We start from the raw sequence: 12,396 nt of genomic DNA on the forward strand, positions 1-12,396 counted from the left end.
CTCACCAGACCGTTGGTATGGTTACACATGTCCCAGAGAGGGATTAGGGCGAGGGTGACGCGGCTACCGTCCTCTGTAGGGATCTGGTTCTGACGGGTCATCACCGAGGAAACCGCCCATCTATTAGGGGTCAAAGGTCACGGTCAGCCAATTATCACATCAGCAACAAGACCCACTTTCCTGGACTAACCAATCACAACAAGGGCCCTGTGTTTTCCTGAATAACTGTTAGTTATAGCCTCAGGTGGTCGGGACATTAGTCCTAAATCATAACCTTAACTTTAGTAACATTTGAAGTACGCGAAACTAAGTGTTTGTCCTAGTGACCACTGTTGTGGATGGTACTGTAGGCGATTGAACAATAATATCATCTTGATTATTATTTGAAGACTAGGGAATCCAATAAATATCAATCTGTGATCTTGTTATAATGATGTCGAGGCATGCGCGGAGAATTATCATTCTAAAAACGACATTCTAAACTGGGCTAACAGCGGTTCCTCCAAAAAGCCTTTGGCGCCACGGTGACAAGATAACACACGCCGTCCTAGCTCCGTCATTCCCACAACACGTCGCCCGGCGGGAGCGGAGGTCTGTATCACGCTCAACACAATGGGAAGATGAAAAGAGGCCGCCGATAAATGATTCCCTCAAACGAAAGAGCGAGGAAAATAAACACTCCGTTTAAAAAAACGGGCCATTCTGGATGCCGGCAGTTGTTCTACATTCTCAGACTGTCTGACACGCACACGGACATGCGCCGCGCACACACAAAACGTGGGGGTGGAGGGCAAGCACTTCAAAAGCAGGCCGACGCTGGCACACACACACACACCAACCTGTAGTCGTCGTACGTAAAGGCGTCCTTCAAGGGCAGTTTACTGGTGGTCGGATGAGTCTGGAAATGAAAGGTTAGGAGGAGAGAAAAAGAAGGACAGATGGAGGATAGAAGAGAGAGAGTAAAAAAAATAATCAGTGTGGAATTTCATTATGCGGCTGATACTAACAAGAGTGTGTTAGTGGTGTGTGTAAATGTGTGTGAGGGGTGTGTTATTGAGCGCCATGTGTGTTAGCGTGTGTCTGTTAGAGGTGTGTGTCTGTGCGCACGCGCGCATGTGTTAGCGTCCACGGTGCAAGCTAGGATCAGGATGGCGTTAGCCCCCCATACATCACTGTCAACTTAATTTGTTGTGCCCAGCAGACGTCATAAATCTGCTTCATCAATTTGGGTGACAGAGAGCCACCAGTGACACAGAAATCTACATTTAAAGCCACACACTGGACGCCTCCAAGGGCTCATTTACAACCTAGCAGGAGCTATAGGGAGGGGGGACTAGCACATTTCACACCTAGAAAGACAGAGGGGGAGAAAGAGAGCAGAGGGAGCGAGCGAGAGCGCGAGCAGAGAGAGAGAGAGCACGAGAGCGAGAGCGCGAGAGCAGAGAGCGAGAGCGCGAGAGCAGAGAGCGAGAGCGCGAGAGCAGAGAGCGAGAGCGCGAGCAGAGGGGGAGCAGAGGGAGCGAGCAAGCTTTTACTATGTACAGACTCAGTGAGCATAGCCTTGCTATTGAGAAAGGCCGCCGTGGGCAGACCTGGCTCAAGAGAAGACAGGCTACACTGAGGGGGAAAGTATTTGATCCCCTGCTGATTTTGTACGTTTTCCCACTGACAAAGAAATGATCAGACTATAATTTTAATGGTAGGAAATAAGTATTTGAACCCCTCTCAATCAGAAAGATTTCTGGCTCCCAGGTGTCTTTTATACAGGTAACGAGCTGAGATTAGGAGCACACTCTTAAAGGGAGTGATTCAAATCTCAGCGTGTTACCTGTATAAAAGACGCCTGTCCACAGAAGCAATCAATCAGATTCCAAACTCTCCACCATGGCCAAGACCAAAGAGCTCTCCAAGGATGTCAGGGACAAGATTGTAGACCTACACAAGGCTGGAATGGGCTACAAGACCATCGCCAAGCAGCTTGGTGAGAAGGTGACAACAGTTGGTGCGATTATTCGCAATTGGAAGAAACAAAAGAACTGTCAATCTCCCTCGGCCTGGGGCTCCATGCAAGATCTCCCCTCGTGGAGTTGCAATGAGCATGAGAACGGTGAGGAATCAGCCCAGAACTACACGGGAGGATCTTGTCAATGATCTCAAGGCAGATGGGACCATAGTCACCAAGAAAACAGTTGTTAACACACTACGCCGTGAAGGACTGAAATCCTGCAGCACCCGCAAGGTCCCCCTACTCAAGAAAGCACATATACATGCCCGTCTGAAGTTTGCCAATGAACATCTGAATGATTCAGAGGACAACTGGGTGAAAGTGTTGTGGTCAGATGAGACCAAAATGGAGCTCTTTGGCATCAACTCAACCCGTGTTTGGAGGAGGACGAATGCTGCCTATGACCCCAAGAACACCATCCCCACCGTCAAACATGGAGGTGGAAACATTATGCTTTGGGGGTGTTTTTCTGCTAAGGGGACAGGACAACTTCACTGCATCAAAGGGACGATGGACGGGGCCATGTACCGTCAAATCTTGGGTGAGAACCTCAGCCAGGGCATTGAAAATGGGTATTCCAGCATGACAATGACCCAAAACACACAGCCAAGGCAACAAAGGAGTGGCTCAAGAAGATCACATTAAGATCCTGGAGTGGCCTAGCCAGTCTCCAGACCTTAATCCCATAGAAAATCTGTGGAGGGAGCTGAAGGTTCGAGTTGCCAAACGTCAGCCTCGAAACCTTAATGACTTGGAGAAGATCTGCAAAGAGGAGTGGGACAAAATCCCTCCTGAGATGTGTGCAAACCTGGTGGCTAACTACAAGAAACGTCTGACCTCTGATTGCCAACAAGGGTTTTGCCACCAAGTACTAAGTCATGTTTTGCAGAGGGGTCAAATACTTATTTCCCTCAATAAAATGCAAATCAATTTATAACATTTTTGACATGCGTTTTTCAGGATTTGTTTTTTGTTATTCTGTCGCTCACTGTTCAAATAAACCTACCATTAAAATTATAGACTGATCATTTCTTTGTCAGTGGGCAAACGTACAAAATCAGCAGGGGATCAATACTCCCCCCCCCCCCTCACTGTATGTGCACACTGCCCACAAAATGAGGTGGAAACTGAGCTGCACTTCCAAACCTCCTGCCAAATGTATGACCATATTATATCCCTCAGATTACACAGATCCACAAAGAATTAGAAAACAAACCCAATTTTGATAAACTCCCATCTACTGGGTGAAATACCAGTGTGCCATCACAGCAGCAATATTTGTGACCTGTTGCCACAAGAAAAGGGCAAACAGTGAAGAACAAAACACCATTGTAATTACACCCTATATTTATTTTCCCTTTTGTACTTTGACTATTTGCACATCGTTACAACACTGTATATAGACATGACATTTTAAATGTCTTTATTATTTTGTAACTTCTGTGAGTGTAATGTTTACTGTTCATTTTCATTGTTTATTATCTACTTGCTTTGGCAATGTAAACATATGTTTCTCATGCCAATAAAGCCCTTGAATTGAATTGAGAGAGCGAGGGGGCAGAGAGCGAGCGAGGGGGCAGAGAGCATAGCACCAGGGTCTAATAACTGTGCTTCCTGAAGCTCTTTCTCCCCAACATGCAAAGTGAGCTGCAGTAAAAATAGACTGGAGTTCAGTAGGAAACCCAGAGTAAGACATTGTAGCGAAGGCTCTCGCTCGGTTACACACACAACCACCTCGTGGCGTATGTGTGGTGGTAGGTCATTAACACAACATGTCTGGCTGATCGGCCTGTTTACCCAGCTGTCTCTTCAAAGTAGTATTCCGTTGATTATAATAGAGAGTGTTGAGGGAGTTGACATACACAGGCTAGGCGTGTTAAGGTAAGAGCGGTCACATCATCTTTCTCCCACTGGGCGGATGGCTGGCGTGGCAGAATGGCTGCGTATAATAGAGACAGCCCTGCAGTGACACTGATTCATCGCTACAGTAAAGTGAGGAGAATCACGCTCACTGGGCCACATGACACGCACTGTCCAACCCAACCCCCCCCCCCCCCCACTGTACCTCAAATAAGCCTAAGTTCAATAGAAGGTTCTACTTTAACTCTTAGACACTCAGATGATGGTTGACAGGGTGTTCCCAAATATTGAGGCACGGTGATGGGATAATACCCCAGCAGCTCCCTCTTCCTCCCCCACCCTGGTTGTGACTGAGAGGTACGGGTGTGGAGGAGCAGTGTTGAGCCTCGTCCTGCTCCGACATCCATTAAAAGATAAGAGTCTAGGCTGGCGGATGGATCCTAGCGGAGAGGAGGGGCGTCGTCGAGCCCAGCAGCCATACCTGATCCCAGGCTGGGCCCTGTCTGCTGCCTGACTGTGGACGTGACATGGAAGGGCAGGAGAGGAAGAGGAGAAGCACACATTGATCGGGCGCTGAGCCAACCGGTGTATTTACATGTACAGCCTTTCAAAGGGGTTGGGATCAAACCAGAAGTAAATGTAGCAGATATTTTCCTTGTAGATTTTTGCCTTAGTCCAAAATTAAAGTTACCAGAATGGTAAATCCTGACCATTGTGAATGTAAATAAATAACCTTCATGAACCTTTTTTCCGCCATGTTGCAATGTATGACGGCGGGATGCACCGCACACGGCGAGGGTGTCCATCTTTCTCATTTGACTAGTCAGAGAGTGAGAGAAGGTTAGACAGATGGATACCTGGAGCGCCTCAGAGAGGAAGGGAAACGACACCACCGGGACACTAACCCATTTCTCATCACACCACGCGCCACACACACACACACACGCTCCAAGGTTACTTTGCATTCGCTGCATACAGAGGTCACCTTATGAGGTCCGCACACACAACTACAAACACACACACACACAGTCCCCACTGGAAGGGAGAGGCACTCTGCTATGCTTCACTTAGAAAGACATGTAGAACTGACTGACTGACAGTGTGTGTGGAATTCAAGGAAGGGGGGCTGGGATGGACTGGACAGGACAGGGAGGGAGAGAAGAGGTTGTTTTTTTTTGTCCGTCTCCAAGCCACTCAACATGTACGGAAGGTACAATCAGGTCAATTCAATTCAAAGCCAATGCGACAAGCTAATTTTCCAGCCCGGTCATCTGCGGCCGGCCCGCTTTAGAAAAACAGAGAGAGGGATGAGAGAGGGGCTGACGTTGACAGTAGTCATTACATTGACACCAGCCCCCAACCTGAGCAGAGGACAGGAGAGAGGAATGAGGGGAGGGGGGCAGAAGAGGGATGAGCGAGGGAAGGAGGAGTAGAGGAGAGGGAAAGGAGGAAGAGGTGCGGCGAAGATGACAAAATAATGAAAGAGGGAGTGTGGAGAGGGGGATGAGGTGAAAGGAGACGTAGTGGAGAAGAGAGGAAATGTGGCCAGGACACAGACACACCTTCCACACAGAGCTCAAGCCAACCGAGAAGGAGAGTTCACAAAGTTAGGAGGAGACATCTCTACACGTCACCTTACTTTTACTGTTCAACACCACGGGCCATGAGGTGTCTGGGCTTCCAGCACAACTCCGTCACCACACAAAAGGAATAACATACTAGTGATGCTGCTGTTCCCGCACATGTTATTTTACCATAATTAGAGTGATTTACATTTCTTGTTTGTTTTCAGTTGTTTTGTTTCCTGATGTTTGTGTATTGCAGTCTTTGGGTTTTAGCAACAGTATATAACACCTATGTAGTATTATTATAACAACATGGGCGGGAAAATAACTATGCTCATGTCATCAGTATTACATCCTACTATTTTACCTTCATATCACCGTATACAACCCACCACTACCACCTTGCGGTCATTGTTGGTACTGTCTTTATAGAGAGGTGACTAGGGGTGTAATCTTTAGTCCAAACTGTTGCTAACGTAAATCATTTCGCAATGAAAACTAGAGTTTCTATTGGTCAGATTCAGTTAAGACCCTCCCTTTTTGTCCCGTTTACCTCTGTTTGGTTCCTAGTGACTACACTCCCGCTGTCAAGACCACAAAACAGAACATTTCTGTCAAATAGCAGCCACTTTATAAATCACTATTCTCCTTAATTCAGTCAAATGCATGAAAGCAACAATTGAGAGGAAAAGGTAACTAGGGATGAGGGCGAGTACTCAATTCAATGTTTGCACCAGATTCTTAACGAGTGAAATGTATAAGCCCTGACCAAGAAATGTTTACTTTCGTGGAGTATGTGAAGTACAATGAAAATATTTAAAATGACATGCCTTAAATGAATGATGAATGGTATTAGGACTAGTAATAAACCATAATCTAGCCCTCCATTTGGCAAATCTGACCATAATTCTATCCTCCTGATTCCTGCTTACAAGCAAAAATTAAAGCAGGAAGCACCAGTGACTCACTCAATACGGAAGTGGTCTGATGACGCAGTTGCTAAGCTACAGTACTGTTTTGCTCGTACAGACTGGAATATGTTCCGGAATTCATCCGATGGCATTGAGTAGTGTGTCGATGACGTCGTCCCCATAGTGACCATACGTACATACCCAAACCAGAAGCCATGGATTACAGGCAACATCCCCACTGAGCTAAAGAGAGCTGCCTCTTTCAAGGAGTGGGACACTAACCCACACGCTTAAAATAAATCCCACTATGCACTCCGACGAACCATCCAACAGGCAATGCGTCAATACAGGACTAAAATTGAATCCTACTACACCGGCTCTAATACTCGTCAGATGTGGCAGGGCTTGCAAACCATTACAGACTACAAAAGAAAACCCAGCCACGAGCTGCCCAGTGACACGAGCCTACCAGACAAGCTAAATTACTTCTAAGCGCTTTTCAAGGCAAGCAACACTGAAGCATGCATACGTGCACCAGCTGTTCCAGACGACTGTGTGATCATGGTCTCAATAGCCGATGTGAGTAACACCTTTAAACAGGTTAACATTCTAAAACTAAGATGTTTTCTCAGTGCATGCACTGACCAAATGGCAAGTGTCTTCACTGACATTTTCAACCTGTCCCTGACAGAGTCTGTAATACCAACATGTTTCAAGCAGACCACCATAGTCCCTGTGCCCAAGAAAGCCAAGGTAACATACCTAAATGACTACCAACACGTAGTACTCACGTCTCTAGCCATGAAGTGCTTTGAGAGGCCAGAAACCCTAGACCCACTCCAATTTGCAGACCGCACCAACAGATCAAAAGATGATGCAATCTCTATTGCACTCCACACTGCCCTTTCCCTCCTGGACAAAAGGAACACCTACGTGAGAATGCTGTTCATTGACTACAGCTCAGAGTTCAACACCATAGTGCCCTCAAAGCTCATCACTAAGCTAAGAAACCTGGGACTAAACACCTCCCTCTGCAACTGGATCCAGGACTTCCTGACGGGCCGCCCCCAGGGTGTGAGGGTAGACAACAACATGTCTCCCACGCTGATCCTCAACACGAGGAACCCCTCAAGGGTGTGTGCTTATTCCCCTCCTGTACTCCCTGTTCACCCACGACTCCGTGGCCAAGCATGACTCGAACACCATCATAAAGTTTTCAGTCAAAACATGACACAGCCTATAGGGAGGAGGTCAGAGACCTGGCAGTGTGGTGCCAGGATAACAACCTCTCCCTCAGTGTATCAAGACAAAGGAGCTGATCGTGGACTACAGGAAAAGGAGGACCGAGCACACCCCCATTCACATCGACGGGGCTGTAGTGGAGCAGGTTGAGAGCTTCAAGTTCCTTGGTGTCCACATCACCAACAAACTAACATGGTCCAAACACACCAAGACAGTCGTGAAGAGGGCACGACAACACCTATTCCCCCTCAGCAGACTGAAAAGATTAGGCTTGGGTCGTCAGATCTTCAAAAAGTTCTACAGCTGCTCCATCGAGAGCATCCTGACTGGTTGCATCACCGCCTGGTATGGCAACTACTCGGCATCCGACCGCAAGGTGCTACAGAGGGTAGTGCATATGGCCCTAGTCAGACTGTTCTCTCTGCTACCGCATGGCAAGCGGTACCGGAGAGCCATGTCTAGGTCCAAAAGGCTCCTTAACACCTTCTACCCCCAAGCCATAAGACTGCTGAACAGTTAATCAAATGGTTACCCAGACTATTTGCATTGACCCCCCCCCTCTGCTTTATGCTGCTGCTACTCGCTGTTCATCTATGCATAGTGACTTTACCCCTATCTACATGTACATATTACCTGAACTAACATGTACCCCCGCACATTGACTCACTACAGGTACCCTCTGTATATATAGCCTCGTTATTGTTATTTTATTGTGTGACATTTGTTTTTTTACTTTAGTTTATTCAGTAAATATTATCTCAACTCTTATTTTTCTTAAAACTGCACTGTTGGTTAAGGGCTTGTAAGTGAGCATTTCACGAAAAGGTCTACACCTGTTGTATTCGGCGCATGTGACAAATACAATTCTACTTTTGATTTGAGCCACCCACCTTCAACTGAGAACCAAGAAACATTTCATCAAAAACATGTCAACGTACCAGTCCAGATCAGCCAAGAGACAATGACAAACATTAACTATTGCCACGACAAATTTTTCATATTGATGTCTTATCTTGACAGTAATGTGAAATGTGAATGTTTTTTCCTCTTCTCTAATTGACTTATTTAATGACAGAAACAAAGCGCTCGAACTAAAGAAAGTGAAAATAATTTAGAGAATTTTTATTTTTTATTGCTCCTCCAATCCCTTTGCTAAGAAAGGGACTACAGAACCTAAAGAGACTTGTCTAGTCTACGAGCCAAATGTCACCCTACATAGTGCACTACTATTGACCAGCGCCCTATGGCTCTAATGCACTATATAGGGAATAGGGTGCCATTTGAGATGCAAACCTAGTCTTCAGTGGTTTGATCAAAAGGGAGAGCTGGAATGAATACCTCATTTTAACATGTCAGTTAATAACTAAATTAGCATACTGGGAGAGAGATTTGCATCACAATATCTGTCTTGCGTTTCTTCTATTTCATAATAAAACTGTAATCACATTGTCTCTCCGTCTTCCTCACTGAAGCTACCTACAGCTGTCTACAGATAAACTGGGCCGTTGAAACTTAACCGCTATAGAGAGTAGAGGTACTGGTATTAACCCCTAAGAAAAGTAGGCGACCATTCAACCATTATGAATTTTATATCTACAGTATAAAGCCTATATGTTATCATGCCGCTCATATGGAGATTTCAGTCATAGGTTGCTTGAGAACGTTGTGAATGACACCGACTCTCCCCCCAAAATGTGAATAAAGATCATAAATGTGTTGTATATATGACATGTTACAGTACTCACCCACAAACACCCTCTGTATCCCAAATGGCACCGCATTCTCTATAGTCACTACTTTGACCAAAAGACGTACACCATATAGTGAACAGCAATAGTAGTGCATCCACCAATCACACAGGAGCTGTTTTCAGTTCAGACTAAGAGCTTTAGGAGAAGAAACAGCTCCTCCTGTTGGTCATGCGATGGTCATACAGGACAGGAACCGCCCATGCCTGCCCCTCTCTCTCTCTGTCATTAGCAGCTTATCAGGTCCTCTGAAATTGGGTGCAAGAGTCGATTCTGAAGCTGCTCTCCTCATTTCCCTACAGCTGGGAGCCTCTTCTAACCCGATCCCTCTCGCCGGGCACGCACTGACAGACAGGTGGACGTGCAAAGACAGAGATGGAAGGACAGAGAGATGGAAGGACGGGAAAGAAGAGAGAGAGGCAGACAGAGAGAGACCTGACTGACTTTTAACAAGAGCCAAAACGAACCCAGCACAGAGATTTACTCTGTACCTGGCTTCAAGGTGAATGTTATACAGCTGTAGCGATAACTCTTTCTGTAGGAAATAAGTCAACTTACAATACCAGGCTTTGGATCTGTGACTTTGCCGACACTAAGAACTGGGATCTGAATTGAAGGTTCTAAAGTTCACATGAACACTGCCTGGCACAAAAATATATCACAGAAAGAGTCCGAATTATTACAAATAATTCTGTGGGAAAGTTAACCTGAGCATGCCCAAATAAAGTTAGTCATTTGCAAATTAAACCATGTTCATAATTATCCTTAAGGTCGATATGAGTTAAGGCTTTACTTGAAAAGTTTAAGTAGGAAATTAAAAGAATTTCAGCTACAAAATAGCTTCAGTCAATCACATTTCATGGCTTTCTGAAAAGAGTTCACAGAATTTGTTTCGCCACTCACAGCTGTCCCCCAGTGTCTGTTATGAAGATATGTTATTGAAGCAATACAGACCAAATTAAAGAGTCTTGAGTTGTATTTGCATGTTCTACTTTCCTGTAGAAATAGGAGGTGACTGGGACAGGCAATTTTAACATCCATATTATGCATTTTTTGGGGGGGGGGGGTGTAAAACATGCACCTTACAGGGCTCCCGAGTGGCGCAGCGGTCTAAGGCACTGCATCTCAGTGCAAGAGGTGTCACTACAGCCACTGGTTCAAATCCAGGCTGCATCACATCCGGCTGTGATTGTGAGTCCCACAGGGCGGCCTACAATTGGCCCAGCGTCGTCCGGGTTTGGCCGTCATTTGTTCTCAACTGACTTGCCTAGTTAAATAAAAGGTTAAATACAAAATAGGCTAGGCCTATTATATTAATTTCTCAACTGTCCTAACACATCGCTTATATTTACAACAGGAGTATAGCCTACCTGTCTGGCATGAAAATGAACCACGTGAAAATTGTCCTCCATTTAATATTTAAGTGCATAGATGACATGTCTTTTCCCCCACTGCCCCTGTTTCGATACAAGTGCATGATAATGGTCCACATATTATTTATACATAAAGACAAGATTAAATCAAGAATAGTCTGATGGGTGACAATATTAACTAGTGGCCAAATAACTTCTTCAAATGAAGCACATGAATCCGCTTTACAAGGTGTGTAGAGCTTAACTGGTATGCATAAGCAGCGCGTGAGTTTGACAAAAATCATTTTCACCATAAAAATGCACCCTTATAGTAAAAGCATTACATGCATAACTGCATTTGCGGTCACTTTTGATAATGGTGTTTTCTGCTAATGGAACATTTCAGCTTATAGCCTACTGCCATCTGCGCTTTGCTGCGCTTATGTGAAGAAATGGCCTAATAGTTTATCAACATTGTAAGCTAAAAGTTCTGATCTGTTGCATTAGACACATTGCGGGAAAAAAATATTTTTGATGCTAGTGGTTGTGTTAATTTGGGATCTATCGCATCCCACAACTGTCCCAGACTATGTTTGGAATATTTATTTCTCGCACAGAATAGGGTGACTTTTATACTATGGGGAACAGTAGATTAACATTGGCTAGTGCTTTTGCTGTTCGTTAGGCCTACTCATCTTGTTGGCTGACTAAAACAAAATGTGGACATTTATTCCAATATCTTCAATATGCACCTCCGAATTGGATAAGGTTGCGTCCCCGATGTGTCGGTCTTCACTTGTAGCCTGTGAGAAAGACCCAATCACGTGATGGAGGGCCATGTGAGTGAGATATGATTCGGAGTGCTGAGCATTCAGGGAGAAGGGCACAACAGCCACTGGCCGCAAAAGGCATGGATTTTTTTTAGGGTGCATTACGGCTACATAAAATTATATAAAATTCTAGGCATTATCAAGTCAAATTGGGAATGAGAGACTATTGAAGTGTGTACAGCCTGCGCAAAAAACAAAGCAGAGCTCATGCCTTTCAAGCAACTTTTTTTCAAATCATCATGAGTCTCATCATGCAGCCTTACAATGTATTAACATCTAAACATATAGCTCAACGTTTGTAGAACACCTAAAGTTACATTAACTCTAAATTAAGCATATATATTACCGATTTATTTGTTAAGTGCGCACTCCCTCAAATCAATTGGAGAAAAAAAATCCTTTCAATTTTATTCAGGCTGGTATAGGTTCAGGTACATGGCTTTTTAAAACTTTTTAAAATGTAGATGTTCCAAAGGTCTGCATCAGTGGCGTGTAGGCTGTGTGGAAGCCAGGACATGCTAAATGTGTTTATGTTAATTAACTGTCGATTACCGTGAGACCGACAGTTATTTGCTTCACCGGCTGACGACATTTTGTGACCGCCACAGCCCTAACTGTTTCCTAGATAGAAAGAAGAGAAGAGTGTTTATAAACAATATGTGAAAAGTCCAAGTGTCTTTTTCAAATTTACTCCTCAGTCTACCCACGGCAAACACACACACAGAAGAGACCGTCTACACACAACATACGTTTCAAGATGTTTTGCAACGTCAGCAGCAGAAGTTGTACAAAGCCCGTACAGGCAGACAGTATTGCATCCTCCTTCCTGCTCAAAAGTTGTTGCAATCTCAGGGTCATGGGAGTGTTGCGCAATGTTGCGATC

At 45.0% G+C, this 12,396-nt stretch overlaps 1 protein-coding gene across 3 annotated transcripts in view; it reads right to left on the reverse strand.

Annotated features, from left to right (window-relative positions):
* Nucleotides 1-12,396, reverse strand: part of LOC139553286 (actin-histidine N-methyltransferase-like) — a 55,352-nt gene that overhangs the window by 11,949 nt on the left and 31,007 nt on the right. For all 3 annotated transcript variants that reach the window (XM_071365460.1, XM_071365458.1, XM_071365459.1), the window contains exons 7-8: nt 840-898; nt 6-120 (exon numbers count right to left, since the gene is read on the reverse strand). In XM_071365460.1, the coding sequence (XP_071221561.1) occupies nt 6-120; nt 840-898 (174 nt within the window). The remainder of the gene's footprint in view (nt 1-5; nt 121-839; nt 899-12,396) is intronic.

Source organism: Salvelinus alpinus, chromosome 25 (genome assembly GCF_045679555.1).
Source record: "Salvelinus alpinus chromosome 25, SLU_Salpinus.1, whole genome shotgun sequence".
NCBI lineage: Eukaryota > Metazoa > Chordata > Actinopteri > Salmoniformes > Salmonidae > Salvelinus > Salvelinus alpinus.